The sequence below is a fragment of the Homalodisca vitripennis genome, chromosome 5, assembly GCF_021130785.1.
Source record: "Homalodisca vitripennis isolate AUS2020 chromosome 5, UT_GWSS_2.1, whole genome shotgun sequence".
Lineage (NCBI taxonomy): Eukaryota > Metazoa > Arthropoda > Insecta > Hemiptera > Cicadellidae > Homalodisca > Homalodisca vitripennis.
This window is the reverse complement of record NC_060211.1, coordinates 107,301,119-107,320,921: the sequence shown is the minus strand read 5'-3', so window position 1 is coordinate 107,320,921 and position 19,803 is coordinate 107,301,119. Positions and strand designations below refer to the sequence as shown.

The 19,803-nt window shown below is 33.3% G+C and overlaps 1 protein-coding gene across 2 annotated transcripts in view; it reads left to right on the top strand.

The window, feature by feature from the left end:
* The first annotated feature begins 9,551 nt into the window (after positions 1-9,551).
* Positions 9,552-19,803, top strand: part of LOC124362678 (phosphatidylinositol 5-phosphate 4-kinase type-2 alpha) — a 47,319-nt gene continuing 37,067 nt past the window's right edge. For both annotated transcript variants that reach the window (XM_046817379.1, XM_046817378.1), the window contains exons 1-2: positions 9,552-9,896; positions 19,463-19,560. In XM_046817379.1, coding sequence (XP_046673335.1) covers positions 9,762-9,896; positions 19,463-19,560 — 233 coding nt within the window. In that variant the 5' untranslated portion in view covers positions 9,552-9,761. The remainder of the gene's footprint in view (positions 9,897-19,462; positions 19,561-19,803) is intronic.

Here is a 19,803-nt window from a genome sequence, read left to right as displayed (position 1 = left end):
TTGCAACTTTTTATATGTGAAATGAGCTAGACCCATTGATCTAAGACGACCTGAAATGACTCCCCAATAAGTGCATATGCGTCTAAAAATATTGTCATTTCAAACAAATCCTTGTTCATTGTTAATAAAATGGGAGATAGGGGTTCAGACAATTGTTGAAATTTTGTTTGAAGGATGCATTAGCTTATTGGTAATTATTACAAACTGATAATAGGCCAGAGATCTGTGGATCATAAAATGCCATGACAAAGTGAAGGATGAGAAAATCATGCGATTGAGATCGAACTGTCATTTCTTCAGTACGGTATTGTTTATAGACTAGTATCCGGCAACGCAGCAGATTATGCTCTTTCTAGTGTATGTTCTGCAATTCATAATCAACTTATGACTTTGAAAGAACTTCACTTGTCACTTCCTCACCCTGGTGTTACTCGACTTTATCAATGGATATGCTGCAAAAACTTACCTTTCTCTTTAGAGATAAGACATATAAAAGCTTCGTGTAATGTTTGTGCTTCTGCCAAACAAAGATTCCACCGTCAACAAGACTTACTGATTAAGGCAACTTCTCCTTTTGAAAGACTGGACTTAGATTTCAAAGGCAATGTGTCTTCCATAAACAAAAATCGTAACATTATGGTTGTTGTTGATGAGTTTTCTCAATTTACCTTTGCATTCCCTTGTTCAGATGTATCGTCGACAACAGTCAAAGCTAATTTAAAACAGCTCTTCAGTGTTTTTGGGACACCAGCCTATATAAATTCAGACAGGGGAGCAGCTTTCATGTCCCTTGAAATAAAATAATCTTAAATTCACTGGGGATAGCTTCAAGTAAAACTACTGCACACAACTCTGGAAGCTGACAATCTGCTTCATTATGGCTCACTCCTAGTCATGTTTATATGAAAAGGTAACACCAGACATCAAAGTATGTGCACCTTGTTGAGCAAGTTACGCTTATACATGGCAATGTTGTCTGTTCATGTTCTACTTCCCGATCAAAAAATGTATAAATAACAATGGAGTTAATTCGTCAATTTGAAGAGGGTAGAGAGACAGACTCAGATTCTAAACGAATGGTTCAACCAAATTATAATATAGAAAGTAATATTAATTAACCCTCCAACTGGCGGTCATTTTTTCCTGTAGTGGCGGCATGTTTTTCGAGCCTCGTGCAAGGGTTTTTTAAAAAAATATAAATTAAAAGTAATATATATATAGAAGTATATATTTTTGTGTTCAGAATTAAACATATAATAATATTAGTATTTAAATTTGGCCTTAAAAAAATGTTTACTAAAATTTTTTTTACATGAAATTCAAAATTTACATTTTCTTTTTTTTAATTTGGGGGGGACCATACCTAGCAAACCAAGTTATAGTAAGAAAACTACAAAAGTGAGATTACCATTTTGTGTCAAATTTATTCTAGTTTCAGAAACACATAAGCATTATACAAATTTATGAAACTATAATAACACTATATAACAAAAAGCAGCGATGCGCATAAATTGTGAAAATAGGGTGTATATGTAAGAGTTTGCTAATAAAAGTTTTACTAATACAGTTTTACTTCAATACATGTTATATTGCATATTTAAAACTATAGTATTCCTTAGGCTTTTTTATCCCGAATCCAATGGTACATGAATCGAATCGAATACGTTGCCGGAATATACTGTAATGAGTGATTATGCAAGGGAATGTTTGTTTATCAAAATTTTTGACGAACAACAATCATCAATGGGTTATGTTTATCAAAATTTTGATGAACAACAGTTGGAGGGTTAAGCCTGTTGAGAAACACTTGGGAGAAACTCCATTGCTTCGAATCCTGATTTTCTACTGTTCAAAGGAGAAGAATGCCATATGATTCAATATGAATTTAATTGAAAGCATATTGTTTAAAAAATTTAAAAGTTTTGTTTGGATATTAAGTCAATCACACAATTCCCACTCGTGAAGTTTGTTTGCATGTTTACTTCATATGTCAATTGAACTAATCTTGATGTCTTGATTTCGTTTTTGGTGTTAATTATTGTGATTCACTACTTTAATTTTTAGTCAAATTTCACAGTCAAACTGGTACTGAGAGCTAAACTGTGAGTTTATTTGGATTTCTCAGTTATATGTTGCCTTATTTTCAGTTGGACGTTTAATGAGAGGTTAGGTTATAGTGGTCAATAATTTCTCCGGTCGAACTTTGGTGAAGTGACTAGAGTTCTTTTCTGTAGTTTCCCCTCCAATTTTTATTTCAGGAAAAATATTAGCGTAGTTCTGATTTAATTTTTTATGTATACTGAGCCTGACCCTATTTGTTGGAGGGTCGGGCCCTGAGCTCCGCCGAGACGGAGAATACGGAGGTGAAGAGAGTTGTTTACACTGTAATTGTACCCGATCATGATTACGTAGATAGTTCTAATTTAGAAAACAATGAAATTAACGAAAAAGAGATGCAGATGCTAGCATCCCTTTTGAGAACCAGAATATCAAAAGTAATATTACGTTTATCAAGAGAAAAGAATTTATCAAGAGATATTACAAATTTTGATAATCGAGGAACTTTAGAAATTATTACTCAAGATAAAGAAAACGTAAATTAAACACTTTTAAAATTGGCAAAATAATCGAAAACCATTATGAAGACATTGAACACATAGAGCGTTCAAGAAAAAATCTTTTAGTAACATGTAAAACCCATGAGGTGGCTAATAATTTGTTTGACTCAATACTTGTCACATTATCAATGTTTTTGTACCTTCATTTAGAATATATTCTGTAGGAGTCATAGATGTAGAGGCGATAAATATCAAAGTATGAAATTCTTGCAGATACAGAAATTGAGGTGAATATTATTCAAGTTCCAAAAGACAAATTAATGTCGAACCTAAATCTTTTGTAAAAATTACTTTTGACTCGAACAGACCACCCGAGAATGTAAAACTTAATTATATTCGAATGAAGGTAGATACCTACATTATACCTATTAATCAGTGTTTTAGGTATTTTACCTATGGTATATAGCAAGTACACCCTGTAGTAGTAATAGGCTATGTAAAATATGTGGAGAGAGTTTTCATTCTTAAATGAATGTCAGACCGCCTTTTAATGTATTCATTGCTTAGGTCCACACCAAGCACCTCTAAAATATTTCCAGAATATACCCGTCAAAAAAACATTAAGGATAGGATGAGTTCAATGAAAAATGATTTATCATACGTCTAGCAAGTTTTTCCCAATAACCTATAAAAATCAGAGGTAATTTTGTAAGACTTAACTCTTATGCTGGTACCACCGAAACAACTGCACGTGCGAAACTAACTTTCCTGAGCTTCCATTAATTAAGTTTAAATCAAATAGCCTATTAGAACTGCCAAAATTTTCTCGCCGTTAACTGAAAAAGGTTATTTATAGCTTAACAGCCAAAACAGTAAGAGTAACTATAACGTTACATATACTCCATCACAGGTTGTAGGCCAACAAAAACACAAAAATCATAGGATAGGCTATACAAATAATAGCTATAAGCCCAAGGTATTACATCCTAATCGTATCAGTGGTAGTAGAATACAGTACCCAATTCAAAAACTCATACGGGTTTTCCGACCCAACAAAAAGTAAGTCCTGACATGTCCTGTTCCGTAAGTAAGTCCTGTTCCGTAGTCTGCGTGCGGAACAGGAAAAGGAATATTTACGTTCTCTGGTGAATAAAGAAATAGAGGAAATACAATTGAACTTGAAACCACACCTATTTCATTCGTGTCAAAAACAGCTTTATAGGAGTAAATAAAGTCCGATGGTATAAAAAAGGGTGTTGAAACGATGCCAAAATATACATGATTCAATAATGTTGCAATGATAAGATGTGAAATAATCAACATTCTAAGGTAAAGATTCGGTCACGCCAATATAAATAAAACCCTATGTACTATTGGTCAGATGTACTTTAGGTCATAGTGAGATTTTGGAACACATCTTATTACGTTCACTGCATATAACCATTTTTATCTAAGGTTTAAAATTAATTAAGAATAAGTATGGCATGAATCTTCAAAACTGAGCTGTAATCTCCAGTCAAACGATTTAGAGATTTTTAAAGAATTACAAGAAGTTTTTAGTTCAATTAAGAAATTTATTTAAAACAAAATAACGCTCTGCAGGCTGGTAAAATAAATGTAACCAGGGCCCGATTAACCAGTAGGCTAAGTAGGCTGCAGCCTAGGGCGCGAGACCGGTGACGATGTTTAGGGGGGCGCTTCGGAGTTCAAGATGAAGTGCTTTTTATATGTAGTAAATAAAATGGTATGGTCTAAAACTTCACTATACATATTTGTACATTATTTACACATCCACCTAGACCTTAGATTTACTCCATTTACTTAAAAATAACTATTAAGTAAAAAAGAAATTAATTAATAGCGATTAGTGACAACGCATAGTAATTATCGTAACGGTAGGGAAACTAAAAGGGAAATTTTGCTTCGCGCGAGGGGCGCCGCCGGCCGCCGCCCTTCGCCGTTTGCAACACTGACGCTCTCTGACAGATAGAGACAGAGTGTAGCTGCAGCTGCAGTCAGTTCGTCTCCTCGTCTGCACTGTTTGTTTTAGGCCTATGGCCTATGAATTATTTGGACTTTCGTTGTGATTAATTGGTGTCATTGCTCGTTATTATAAACACTGACATTTATTCGTAAGTCGAGTAGAGTGTTTGATACTGAAATATTAGAAGAAGCAGTGGTTTCCTTGTTTTACCTATGTAGGCTACATTATGAGTAAAAAACCAAGTGGTTCCGAATACCGTAAACGGGCCCGGGAGCGTAACGAACGGGAAAGTGCTCTTCTAAATAAAATTCATAGACTAGACGATTTTTTCAATAAACCCGAAACTCCCAGTTGTTCTGCTGAGACATTGCCGGTCGTCACGGGAACTGAACGGAAACGTTGTGAGTGAGGACAGCGGTGTTGTAGTGGAAGTGGAAGTGATTCAGCAGCCTGCCAGTGCCACTGCTACCGATGTCTCAGACACCACAACGGAAATTGCACCTGTACACGTCCCTTCACCACCATCAACCGAGCAAATAGCAGATTTGGGACATCAGTTGCAAGATTGTGTACCAGCAAATAAAGAGGTAACCGATTCAAAAAATCTTGATGATTCCCGCTTTATGGCTGGTAAATGAGGCATTGCGTGAATACTACTTTGCAGTGCACAGCATCAATCAAAATGACAGTGGGGATTTTTCCCAATCAAAGCGGCAGTATTCTGACCAAAACCGTTATTTGAACAAAGCTTGTTTTTTCAAAAAACTTGTAAATGGAGAGATTGTAAAAAGAACTCATTTAGTTTATTCCAAATCAACTGGCTATGTATACTGTGCTCCTTGTAAGCTCTATGGGGGACGACTGCCTTAGCTACATGCGGCTTTTAATGATTGGAAAAATTAAAGTAGCAGCATCAAGTAGAAGTGAAGTATGGAGAGATGTATTGTCAAGAGTTGTTGAAGTAGTTAAGTATTTAACTTCTCGAGGGCTTCCGTTTTATGGTGAAAATGAAATTTTGGGGTCAACCAGTAATGGTAATTTCCTTGGCTGTATCGAGCTTTTGTGCAAGTTTGATCCTTTCATGGCTGACCATGTTGCTCGTTTCGGAAATAAAGGTAAAGGAGTGCCCTCATACTTATCTTCCACGATCGTTAACGAGTTTATTACTCTGTTAGCTGACAATGTTAAATCCAAAATCGCGTCAGATATCAAGAATTCTAAGTATTTTTCGATTATTGTCGACTCTACTCCAGATGTTTCCAATGTGGATCAATTGACTTTTGTCATTCGTTTTGTAGCACCTGACGGGTCACCTGATGGAGCGGTTCATAACGTTCATCCCAAATTGTGGCCATAAAGGGAAGATATGGAGAAGGCTGTGATAAATACTCTTGAAAGTTTGAACTTAAATATCAGTGACTGTAGAGGGTCAGAGTTACGACAATGCAAGTAACATGTCTGGGTGTTACAAGGGGCTTCAAAATCGAATCAAAGAGCAAAATCCTCTTGCTCACTACGTTCCTTGCGCAGCTCATTCGTTACAGCTAGTAGATTCGACCGCTGCAGAAAGTAGTAGTAGTTCTGTAGAATATTTTGCCCTGGCACAGCAAATGTACAACTTTTTTTCCGTTCATCTACACACAGATGGGAAATTCTCTTGTCGCAATATGACAAAGAATGTTTTGACAGTCAAGACCCTTTCGAAAACTCGCTGGAGTGCAAGAGCAGATGCCAGTAAAGCCATGCACAAGTCATATAAACAAATAATCGCAGCGTTACAAGACATCACTTCAAACGAAGAAAATAAAAAAAGACGTACGACTTGAAGCCAAACAACTGATAGAGAAGCTCCAGTCTTTGGAAATGACCATGATGTTTTGTTTTTGGAATAAAGTACTCATGAAGTTTCATGACATCAGTGTACGACTTCAATCTGAAGATGGAGACTTAGATCAGACAGCACTTTCGTACGAGCTCCTAGAGTCTTTTCTAAGTATAATTAAGAAATGAGGAACAATTTTCTAACTTTGAAAGTGAGGCAAAGCTTATGTGCAATTCTCAAGAGTACAAACAAGACAATACAAGGAAAAAGAAACCAAAAAATCCCTTTTGGAGAAAGCAAAGAGGAGCACACTGAGTTTGATGGGCGGAAATCATTCCTGATAAATTGTTACTACAAAGCAATTGATACACTCCTAGGGCAACTAACAAGGAGAAAATCAATTTATGTCACACTACGAGACTCCTTCAACTTTTATGGAATTTGAATAAAATTGAGAGTTCAATCTTGAAGGAAAAGGCAACAAAGCTAAATGATATGAATATTCAACAGACCTAGATGATTCATTTCCAGATGAGTGTTTGTATCTTCAAAAATTTTTAAAAGATGATAATACATTCTATGAAGAGGAAAATGTACTGTCAGACAGAATGGAGGAAAAGAAGAAAGTCAAACCGACCGTGGACTACTAAAGCCTACAGGCTATTGAAACATGTAAAAAACCCTAAAACTTGAATCTCTTTTTCCGAAACGTGGAAGTGGCATTGCGGATCTTCTTGAGCATGGCGGTGTCTAATTGCAGCGGAGAAAGATCCTTTTCTGCTCTTACTCGAGTCAAGAATTATTTGAGGGTCGACTCTACGGCAGAAAAAACTCCCAGGCACTCGCTCTCTTATTTATAGAAAGTGACTATGTACAGCTCGTTCCGTTTGATGACTTGATGGATGCGTTTGCCTCATCAAAAAGCACGGAAGAAAGACTTTGTTTAATCAGGGAATATATCGTCATGAGAAAATAAAAAGTTCTTTTTGTTAACAGTAGGCCTAATAATTTTATAGTTCTAGCTCATTGTTTGTTATTGTGATTAAATGTTCAAGTCACCAAGTTGTATACCAAAGTCTAATGTCATTTCTATGTAACATAATGTACTTGAATAAACCAGAGAAAGTTGATGACCAATTTGACCATGTTCATTGATTTATTATAAATCCTTTTCAGTGATTTACAGTTAAAACGCTAATTAAACAGGCTATACGTAGCTACTAAGCTTTCTTATTAAAATGGACAACAATAAAATCTCCATTATTATGGCAGCATTTATACTGAAGTAAGAGATAAAATTCATATAAATTTTAACAGCCTTAAAATTACAGTATGCATTTTAATTTATTTTGAAAAAATAAGCCTACAGATTTTTTGAAAGTAATATTACAAAGTGCTGAACTTTGAATTTTGTGGACTATTTAATGATAGTAATCTACAAAAAATGTATAAGAATTAAAAACTCATGTAAGGTTTGGCTGTAGCTAGGACACATTTTTGTATGTCCTACAAAACCAGTGGTAAATAAGAACCCTTGATTCTCTTTAAAAGAATGTTACCTACAAGTCTACAACAATAGACCATATTCCATTTTAAAGATACAAATAAATGCTCAGCAGTAAGCATCCTTTCCCTTTGCAAGTTTGCACTTTCTATAATTTTGCTGTTTTTGTTCGTTTGTTTGTGTGTTTTTTAGGAAATGACAGCAAACAGCATAGTTCTTTTACCCGTTGAATTTGAACATATTACATAGCAGTTTATACATACATGTATCATTAGACCTTTGAACAATAATTAAAGTTTATAGTTAGTTGCTGAATGTTGTTCTTTTCCTAAAGTTTAATACTCTAAATGGTCTCTCTCTGTAATGGTCCTTTAAATTTAAGTATGTTGAAATTTTATTACAAAAATATAATATGGCCGCTATACAGCAGAACACTTTTTATTATTGAAAATTGACAGAGGGAAGCCGGCCGGAAACCGTTGGGGGGGGGGGGGCGCGAAGTACAAGATAGCCTACGGGCGCCAAAAACCTTAATCGGGCCCTGAATGTAACCTGGTTAAAGTGTTTCATCCAAAGTCCTTCATTTTGGATTAGGAATGCCTGATGAACCCTTAACGAGAAGTTATTCTAGATCCTTACAAGACGCCTACGTCAAGAATCAAACAGTACGTTGAGGCGGCATTGGTTGTCCCGAAGCCTATTAGCAAAGAGCTAACAATTAAATAAGAAGAAAAAAGAATAATTTTTCATGTATTGTTTAATTTTTACATTTTTAAAGGTCTCTTTTATTATTTTCACAACGTGTCCTTTTTATGTTTGTTAGTATTACATACACAGATTGCTAGGCGCTTGACCTTTTAACTTTGGTAAACCAAAGAAGAATTAAAGGCCAGCTCTTTCTATCTATGTTACAGACCTCCAAATAGATATCTGTGCACTTCTTCAATTAGTTCATTTTAGAACTCGTCATCTTACTCGGCCAATTGATCTCTTCTTTTAACAATTCCCACTCATGTAATTGTATTTTTAATCTTTTTAAACATTTTATATACAACTCTATTTTGTTATTGTGTAACAAACTTTCCAAATTATTAAAATATAAGAAAAAATTAAATAATTTATAAGACAGATAAGAAAATTACCAGTTGCAAACTCTTATTACACTATTAATGATTTAAAATAAAAAAAAATCTATTAATAAAAATATAATAATAATAATTTCTAATGCATGTGTAATATTTGTTAAAAGCGTAGTAGTTATTAAGCAATAATAGCATGCAAATGATATTTATTTTGTATGATTTTGTATTGATTATGTATGTCATTTCTTAATAAGCCTTTATTTTTAGTTGGGGTTTTCGTTCCTCTCTCATCATCTTAGAGAGCCATGGGTTCAAATCCCGTTTTCTATCATAATTTCACACAGTTTCAAATAATTACATGACTCTACCCTGAAGTTATGTTCCAAATTGTTCTAGACTGAAGCTTAGAAGCTCATATGAACAAATAAGCAAAAGTATTTAACAATTATTTGATTAAATCATAATTTAAAACATGATTCTATAATTATTATTATACACCAACAAAACACTTTATACGTTATTGGCTTACTTTATAGTCAAAGGTTTAACCAGCGTCGCAGTGAAGTTTTTTTCTTGTTTTTGACAACAAGAAATCAAGGTGGTACAATTCATATTGATTGTGGTTAGGGAAGGTTGTAATTTTTATTGACGTTCCCAATCACAACAAAAAATTAAATATTAAATGTATCTCGTTGTGCTGTGAGTGTAATACAGTTTTTAAGATTTTCTTTGTATTGTGATAATGGAGATTTGCTTTTGACTGTAGTGTTATTACTTGATTAAATATATCGGATATATCAACCATAATAAAATGAGTGTTGCTCAAGTACAAGGTGGATTAAGTAAACTTAAAAAGAAGCATTTTCGTGTTAAACATCAAAAGGTTAAATTGTTTAGAGCAAATGAACCGATTCTCTCGGTATTTATGTGGGGCGTTAACCATACGGTAAGCAACTTCCTCTAATAATTTTATACTTTACCATATTATGCACAACATTGTCATGGAGATAGCCTAGCCTAGTCTTATTTTTGTTTGTAAGCAGGATTATAATAGGACTCTGAATATTGTTGATTTGCTCAATATTATTTTTGTACTAAGTTAAGAATTTAGATGAGAATAGGCCTATAATGTAAACAGATGATAAATTATTCATTTTTTTAAAACTGCCTGGTTCCAAGTTAAAAATGAGTCCCTTTTCAAGTGCAGGATAGTAAGCAGCCCCCACCACAATTAAATCAGGAAACCAAACTATCGATTAAAAATACCTAAATTATCGAATAGGAAAAACTCTATAATTATAGTTTTACGTATCAGGTGAATTTAAACAAACTGGTTTGGGAGGTAGCGTCTCTACACTTCTGGCTAAAAGAAAAGCATCTCTCTAGATAGTACCTAAATTTAAGCTCCGATCATGTGAGTTAGTGTTCATATATGTTGACTTTAAACTTTTTTTATTTATAAATACGTATGTATGTATAGCCTATATTTTTGAAAAGTTATTTCTACCTCTCATTGTCGAATTAGAGCTTTTATTTTATTATTTTCTTTTAATTATTATACTTATACATTACGTGCAAAATGTCTGACAGTAATGTTTGCTTAAAATCACTCTGTAATGTTAAAGCGAAAGTTTCTTGTGTGGATTGCAAAAATGGTTACCATGATAAATGTGTTAATCTGAGTCCCCAAGGACATTAATTATTTAACTGAACAGGGCGATGTGTGGCGTTGTGACCCTTGCTCCAAAACACAATGTAATAGTATAGTTCTCAAGACAAAAAGTAATGTTTCCTTTGACAATATTTTTAATCTCGTCACGGAACTTAGGGACGACTAAGAAAGTGGAAGCGAATCTTGGAATGTTATTGAATTCTTATCATGAAGAACTTGCAGAGACAAAAGCAATGGTCAGCAAGCAGAGGGAGGAGTTGGCTGCGTGGATGGAGACTGTGGAGAATCTAAGACAAGAGAATTCTACTCTACGTAAACAGGTGGTGGACTTGAGTCGTGACTGGACGATATTGAACAATATTCTCGTCTAAACACACTACAGATCCATGGCATTCCGATTCAGAAAGGCGAGATTGTTGTTAGTCTGGTCAAGGCTGTGGGACGGGCGCTTGACTACCCGGTTGACGACACGATGGTCGACGCTTGTCATCGGCTTCGTGCCAGAGATGGATGGGGGAAGCCTCCTGGAATAGTCGTCAAGTTGGTACGGAGGCTGGATGCAGAGGCACTGTTACAAAAACGACGAGTCAAGCGCAGTCTCAACACCCACGGCATCGGTTTGACATCGACACCGGCGGAAGTTGTGTATGTGCATGAGTGCCTCTCTCCAGCCAGGCGTAGACTTCTTCACGCGGCTCGACAAGTTAAAAAGGAAAAGGGATACACTTATCTTTGGATAAGGGGCGGAAAGATTCTTCTGAGAAAGGATCAAGGGGTGAAGGTAAAGGTTGTCTTGACAACGGCGGACTTAAACAATTTGTAAGTGTATCTGTTTATTTTATCTAGAGGTGTTTGTATTTTATTTTCCATTCATTCAAATTCAGGATAAGATATTTTTATTTGTATTTCCGTTTTGACCGCTATAAATAAGTTTTAGTAGTGACTAAAAATTCAGTATTATTTATTTAATTATTTAAATAAAATAGTTTTTAATTTATATTATTATAATTCTAGTTCTTTTATTAATGAATAATTATAGCTTGTACGGATATTATAAATAAGCCTAATAAATTCTAAAAATCACAAACTGTTTTGATGTAATATTAAACAGTGGGAGATTTTACACAACTACACTACATTGCATTTTACAATTCTTTATTTAATTTTACAATTTTAATTAATCGTTTATGCGTTTTTACTACTTATTTATACACTTAATTCACATTAAGAAATGTATCTATTCTAATTGCATAAAATATTGGTATATGTCACAACTGTGTTATTTTTACTTATATTAATTACTAGAAATATGTCTTAAATAATGATTAATATACAAATGTTTCGGTATAATACTTCGAAGTCAGTGTCTAGTTTCTAAAGGGTTATTTTATAGTTTATTTTTCCATTACTGTCAATGTTTTCCGTTATAAAATTGTCAAACAACTATCATTATGAAATATTCATTTAATTTTTGTAATATTTCATCCAAGTTAACTTTTAAATATTTTGTTGTCTAAAGTTTTGATTTTATTTAATAAGAGCTCTGAGTGTTTTTGCAACTTAAAATTGGTTGGAACTGTTGTCTGATGTCTATAGGAATTTTCACGGAAAATTGTAGTAATCTTGGAATTTCGTAATTTTTAACGACCAGAAATGAAGATTCGTCAAACGGAATATGTTTTGTTATTTATATTTTCTGTGACTTCTGATGGCCACTAATAACAATCTCAGCAGTTTCTTTGAAAATAACGGTTTAGTATTTTTTTAATCAAAATATACAAAGTATGCGGTAAAATTTTGAATTTTTAGTGGGTGAATTGTATAATCTTAATTTTTTTCCTAATTTCATTGTGCTTACGGAAGTTTGTATTACTAGTAACGAAATTAATTTGTATAAAATGATGGTTACAAAACTTTCAGTCAGTGTAACGAAGATAATCGATCGGGTGGAGTCGTGGTGTACGTGCTCGGTCCTGTTATCAGTGCAGTGTAGACATACTGACAGACGTGCGGTCGGCTGACTGTCTCCAACTTACTTGCCACACAGATAGTGTGAACTTCGTCCTCCTAGTGGTGTGCAGGTTGCATAGCGTCCCGATAGCACAATTCCTCATTGATATCGAGCACCTAATAGCATGCTATGTTAAAAAAAAATAGATTTTTACAGGTGACATAAACTGTAATATTTTGGCGGATGATGTCACAGTTGACGTGTATCTAGGCTTAATGGCCAGCTATGGGCTAAGTTCCCTTATATACAAACCGACAAGAATAGTAGGCGAAAGTAAAAGCTGCATTGATCACAGTTTTGTTAGATTTAATAAAATTACGCATAACGTTAAATACGATGCCATAATATTACATCTTGGCATTACAGATCATTCAATGGTTGTTTTAAGAATAAATACTGAAACCAAAAAATTAAATTAAATTTGCGATGATACAATTGTTTTAAAGATCGATTATAGTAAATTGGAATTGGAATTGGACAGTATACAATGGGCACATATCTGTAATGAGAATTCAGTCTCAGATGCATTTATTTGTTTATTCATATTTTGAAAAATTCTGTAAATAAATGCAAAGAGAAAACTGCAATTAAAAAGAGCTTATGTAAACAAACACCTTGGATAACTGATTATTTATGTAGAGGAGTTGATAGAAGGAAAAAGATTCATAGGCTAATGATTTCTAGACCTTATGATTATAAATTGGAGGAATACTACAGATTATTTAGAAATAGCCTGAAAGTTAATATGAGAAATGCTAAAGAAAATTATTATTTGAAGAAATTTGAGGATTGTGCTGGAAACTCACGAGAACAATGGAGAAGAATAGTTAATGATTTAATTGTAGAAAATCAAGATCAAAATGAAATTAATAAAATAGAAAAGGATAACACACATAATTACCGATGAAAAGGAGATTGCATCAGAATTTAACTCTTTTTCATAAATGCACCAAAAACCATTAAAAACATGATTATTAATACTCAAAATCAAATTGTGTTTAATCAACTATTTCCAGATAAAATTGTACCAAATTCTTTATGTTTTACTACGACAACTGAATTTGAAGTTTTAAAAACCATAAAATCTTTAAAAAGCAATAAATCATCTGGAAACGATAAAATTTGCAGTTACATTTTAAACAGATTTCATAAACATAGTTCCAGTTCTGACAGATTTATTCAATCGAAGCATGTTGGAAGGTGAATTTTCATCTTGCCTAAAAGTATCAGTTGTAATTCCACTGTTTAAACGTGGAAGTAGAGAAAAAAAGTAATTGCTATAGACCTATCTCTTTGCTTTCTGTGTTCGCTAAAGTCTTTAAAAAAATAATAATAAAAAAATTAATTGATTTCTTTAAAATGTGTGGCTATCTAAGCACAAAACAATTTGGATTTAGAGAAAGAATGAGTATAGAAGATGCTTGGTTGGCTTTCTTTGAGAATATCTATGATGGTATCAATGATGGCAAAAAATGTGCAGCTTTATATATTGATATAACGAAGGCTTTTGATACAGTTGATCATAAGATATTATTAGAAAAGTTATGGTTAGCGGTTGTGAGAGGTCTACCCCACAAATGGTTTGAAAGTTATTTAAAAGATAGAAAGCAGTGTGTGTAAGGAAAGTATACAGTGATTTTGAAACAGTTGAATGCGGTGTGCCTCAAGGTTCAGTTCTGGGTCCAATTCTTTTCCTTGTGTACATAAACGACCTATGTAATGGAGAACTAAATGGTAAATTAACTACTTTTGCAGATGATACTGCACTGACGTATTCTAACTACAATTTGGAAGCTATTCGTAGACAAATGAATGATGATTTAAAAGTTTTAAATTTTTGGTTTAATAAAAATGCAATGCTCTTAAGTGACAAAACTAAATTCATGATATTTAACTTATGAGGAACAAATAACTTTGAATATGATGTATACTATCATCATTTTAGTATACAAATGTTACTCGTGCTCTGTGAGTAACATTTGTAATTGTAAAAAGATTGAAAAAGTAGACAGATACAAATACCTTGGGCTTACCATTGACTCAAATTTTTTGAGAAGCTTTTATATGTTGCGTGATGTATCCTCCAAGCTTGCTACTGAATGTTTACCACGCTTTAATACACTCCAGAATAAGTTATGGGCTTGTATGCTGGGGAGGTACGTATATATCCACGCTGTATCCTCTCATTACATTTCAAAAATCCTTTATCCGCATTATTACGAAATCAAATAAGACCAATCATTCCTGGCCACTATTTTTAAATCTAAAAATACTCTCCTTGCGAAATCTTTACATATATAGGGTATTAAAACTATTTTTCATAAGAAGCACAAACCCGGCCCTCACACATAATTTCAGAAGTTTGCTTGTTCCTGTTCCAAAGCCTAATTTAACTGTAAAAAAAATTTTTTTGCTTTTAATGCTCCAAGATTGTTTAATCTTATTTCCATTAAATTAGATCAATTAGCACCATTAAATCGTTTTTTAAAACGTTTAAAAATGTTTTTATTTTTGTTGGCTAATTGCGAGTGCTTTCTGAAAATTTTTGAATGAAATAATGAATAATGTGTACATTTTATTTCGTTTTTATCACCTTTTATAATTCCAATTAATCTTTTATTTTTACGTCCATGACTTGTTTTAAAAATGTTGTATGGTTTTCTTATTAATATATTATTTATGTAGCGGTTTCATTCCTTCTTTGAGTTTAGTTTTATTATGTTATTTTAATCTGATGTGCATCCTTCATCGGGCTTTTGCCTATTGGATGCTCTATTTTATTTCTCAATTATCGAGTTTTTTTTTTTTTAAAGTTCTTCTAGATTGTTAAGTTTACTTTTAGTTTGTTTTGAAGATTATATTATTATTTAATTATTTTTAAGTTTGTAAATATTTCAAGATTGATGGTTTTATATTTGTTTGTTGTTTTGTATAAATCTATTGTAAAGTTTGTAAATACTGTGAAATAAAATCTTTTTGAAATGAAAATAATAAATAGTAGATACGGACAGAGTGACCGCCTTCTCACAGACGCTGCTTCCTTTCGGTAAACAGAAAACATGATCATCATAATGACATGCAATTTTCATAGTAAGTCAAATCAAGTCTGTTCTTTCTATTTTTATAATTTTTGTTGGTCTCCGGTAAGAAAAAATTCTGAAAATAGTGGCCTCCAGATAATACCAAAGTACCAAATTTAGTGTAGTCCATTTTTTGTATAGTTTATGCATAATGCTTTTATACCATGATTATCTCCATATTTTCCTGAAAAAATAACACATTAAACATATAGTTTAGGTTTATAGTAAAAATGTTTAAAGGACGGTTACAAAACGCTCATAAATGGCCTGCCATATGAAGAAAAAATGACTGCCAGTTCGAGGGTTCAAGGGACAGTGCTCAGAGAGACTATAATAAAAACTAAGTTATAGGACAAAATAAATGTTATTTTGGTATTATTCTAAGACCACTGTTTTTGGAAGAAGCTTTCTTACTGGGGGATTAAAAACAACATTACTAGAAAGAAAAGACTGTTTGACTTACTGTGTAATTTACATGTCGTTATGATGATCAGATCAGTTCTTGTTTTCTGCCTCCTAAAAAGAAGCTATGTCGGCGAGGAGGAGGCCACTCTGTCCCTACTTACTATTTGTTGTTAGGCTAGATATAAGTAGTTAAATAAATACAAATGCAAGTATTATAAAGACAAAAAGTTAATGAGCGCTCATATGATCTGAGCTTGTATTTAGGTATTACCTGGAGGATGTTTTTTGCCAGAAGTGTAAACCCGCACTGGGGAGGGGGCATTTCCGATCTGTACTTTCCTGACCTCAAATAACGTGTTAGATCATCCAATGTTTTCTGACGTCGAAAAGTTGGACAATCTGGGACCAACGCAACTCTACTCTTCCGGCAAAAAAAATATATATCTGTGTACTACTAGTATATATATTGCATAATAACATGTACTAGATATGTACAGAGTGGCCTTCTCGCTGACACCGCATCCCTTTGGGAGGCAGAAAACAAGAACCGATATCATAATGTCATGTAATTGTAACAGTAAGTCAAATAGAGTCTTTTCTTTCTAGTAGCGTGTTTTTAGGTCCGGGTAAAAACCTCTTTCAAAATTAGTGGCCCATGAATAATACTAAAGTATCAAATAAATTTAGATTTTACCAAATGAATTATTTTGTTTCTTCTGATGTAAGTTAATTTGTTGTCTGTTTAACATTTCTTGCTGTTTTATAAAAATATTTACATTTACACATGTTTGTCATAGTTTGTATTTCTTTACAGTTTGTGTTTCTTTACTGAACTTGGAACATGTTCATTCAGCTTCATAATAAACTAAACTAGTACATTATTCTCTCTATAATGAATGGCTTACCTCAATAGTGCTGTGTCAAAGTATTCTTTTCTCTCATGGGTTTTATTATGCAACTGTGACTCATGGTTTCAGTTCCTTTCTCAGAAATGATGCTAGAGGTATTGTTTATCACCACATGTAAATTCTGCACATTATTCTGAAACATTCTGTATGGTTTTCGTTCTAACTAGGCGCTTTAGAGTTTTGGAGAGGAGAAATGTATGGTACATAGTAGTAAATTGTAAAAATGTCACATAACAATTAAATTAAATTGACAGGTTTTGGCTAAAGAATGCAGTTCTAACAAATAGCAGATTAGATATTCTGCTATATTCTGTTCATACCAGTCTTCAATAGTAATATATTGTTTACTCGTATTCGAGTTTAGTTTTGAGTGTTATGTTTGTGTTATGTTTATTGTGTATGATTTAACACACACCATGTGATTTCCATGTTTTTTTTTCTTCATTGTCATGGAAAATAAGGATATTAGTACAGAAGTTTAGACATCTGCTGTTGGTGGTATCCTAGCTTCAACATTTGATTGTTAAACACCGGTGAGAGGATGCTCAGTTATCTGTTACTTCAATAGCTCAGTATCAAACAATTGCAATTAATAGCTTGGATAAAGCCTTGCAGACTCCTGTTTAAAGACTACAAGATTTTAACATTAAGTAGTATGTGCATGTGTCAATGCTTTCTCATGTAAAAGAACATTTACATAAGTACAATAACAGGAGTTGCTTCCACAACAACTACACTCATTATAACTATAAAATTTACAACTCGTATGTATGCCTAAGTAAACACATAACTACTGTAAGGAATTAAGCCTAAGATTGTTCAATAAACTCCCCAGGAAGGCATAAAACATTTCAACAATTCCCCGCTGCATGGTAAAAAAAGAAAGCTTATTACAACATTCATGAGTTCTTTGGAATAGAAATGAATGATCAAGTCTTTTAGTCGTAAATTATTTCTTTTAATGTTAAATAATCCTATTTTAATAAGCAAAAATGTTTTTCAACATTGAAATTTAAAAATACTAATAAAATGGAATTCTCTGCGTTGACAATGTCTGCTACAACTTTGTTTATTCAATGACAATAAATGTTTTTATTTGATTTTGAAAATCCGGATCATATTTGAGCAGCCATTCTGATCTAAAGCATTAATAGACGCCAATCCAGCAACTAATCAATACCATTATACAAATGGGGATTAAGAAGAAAGAGCTCATAATTTTGAAGTTCTGCTAGTATTTTAAAGAACCAAGTGAATTTTTCCAGCCATCTCTTCTTCTGTCACAGCCTTAAATTCCCATTGTTTGAATTCAGTGTACACCCTTACATGTGATGGTGGAGAACCACTGTTTACTAAGTACCATTGTGAGCACTTAAGAACCAACTATTCAGTGGAAGATTTGAATTGAAGGAAACTCCTTTTGATAGTTTTAGAATACCAAACTATCACTGTGTTCGGTTTATTCATATTCACTAGCTTGTCAGTACACATTAGAGCATTATATCAGTCGCTCAGGCTCAACCTGAATTTCAAGTACAAAGAACCAGAGGCACCGAGTTAACTTTGTGTTCACCATATTTGAATAGAGATATAATAACAGAGGAAGAAGAACACAAGTCCACCCCATAGTTAATTGTGTCACATTTTCAAGATCTTCGAGGAGACAAATAGAATTTAACAAAATTATTTCAGATGAGAATTTCATCATTTGATAAACTGGAAGATAAACTCCACGACGTCATCAACAGTGAAGACACCAGGTGTAGACTGACATACATTGGGCGTTGAGATGCTCTATCAACAGTCATATCCATTGTGCGGCTAGTGTATATTCGGTAATTGACTAGCACAGACTAACAAATTTCCTGGGGTGAAATGGATGCCCCGTGCACGTGGGGGATAGCAGAAACTGGTGGTCTCCAACCGTTTAGTCCACACCGTTTGTATATCGCGCCTTCACTCGAATTTGCAATTCTCAACTAGAAGCCATGCACAGGCTTTAATAACACACAAGTGTGCATCAAGCCTGACAGGGAAAGAAGGCATTTAGACAAGAAGTGCCACACTGGTTTTCATGTATCAGGGATTGCTACTTGTTGTATTGTTGTCTAATAATATAGACATGGATGTTACAGAACCCAGAATTTATAATAATTCAGAATTTCACATCTCGGTCGATTGACAACAACTTTATATTGAATTGGTCTCACTCAAAACTTTTCTTAAGGATTTGTTTCCTAATTTCTATTGTCTATTGTTGTGAAATCTCATTTGTTTCTGTTTACTACTTTAAAGACAGTGTAAAAAGAAATTTGCATTTGAAATTATTTGCAAATTGAGCATCGATATTGTGCAATAAAAAGTGCAATATTATCAGTTTTTCTGTAACTTAATTTTTTGTGATTTTTTTAATGGTGAATTCTCATTTTTTTCTAGATCAACGAATTGAGTCATGTGACCATACCAGTTATGTTGTTGCCTGATGACTTCAAATCTTATTCCAAGCTCAAAGTTGACAACCACTTGTTCAACAAGTAAGTAGACTTTTAAACAGCTTATAGTTAGTTGTACAAAGAGTAGATTTACATAGTTGTAAGACGTTTGTAACATCATTATTCTAGGTGTTAATAATGGATTGTAAGTTAATTTTGTAAGTGAATCTATACATCCATTATATAAAACAATATGAAATAGTTATCTTATATAAAAATCATTTATGTAAGGTAAAAATTGATAAAAAGTACTTTCTATGATTAACAGTGTTCCAAAAACCAGTT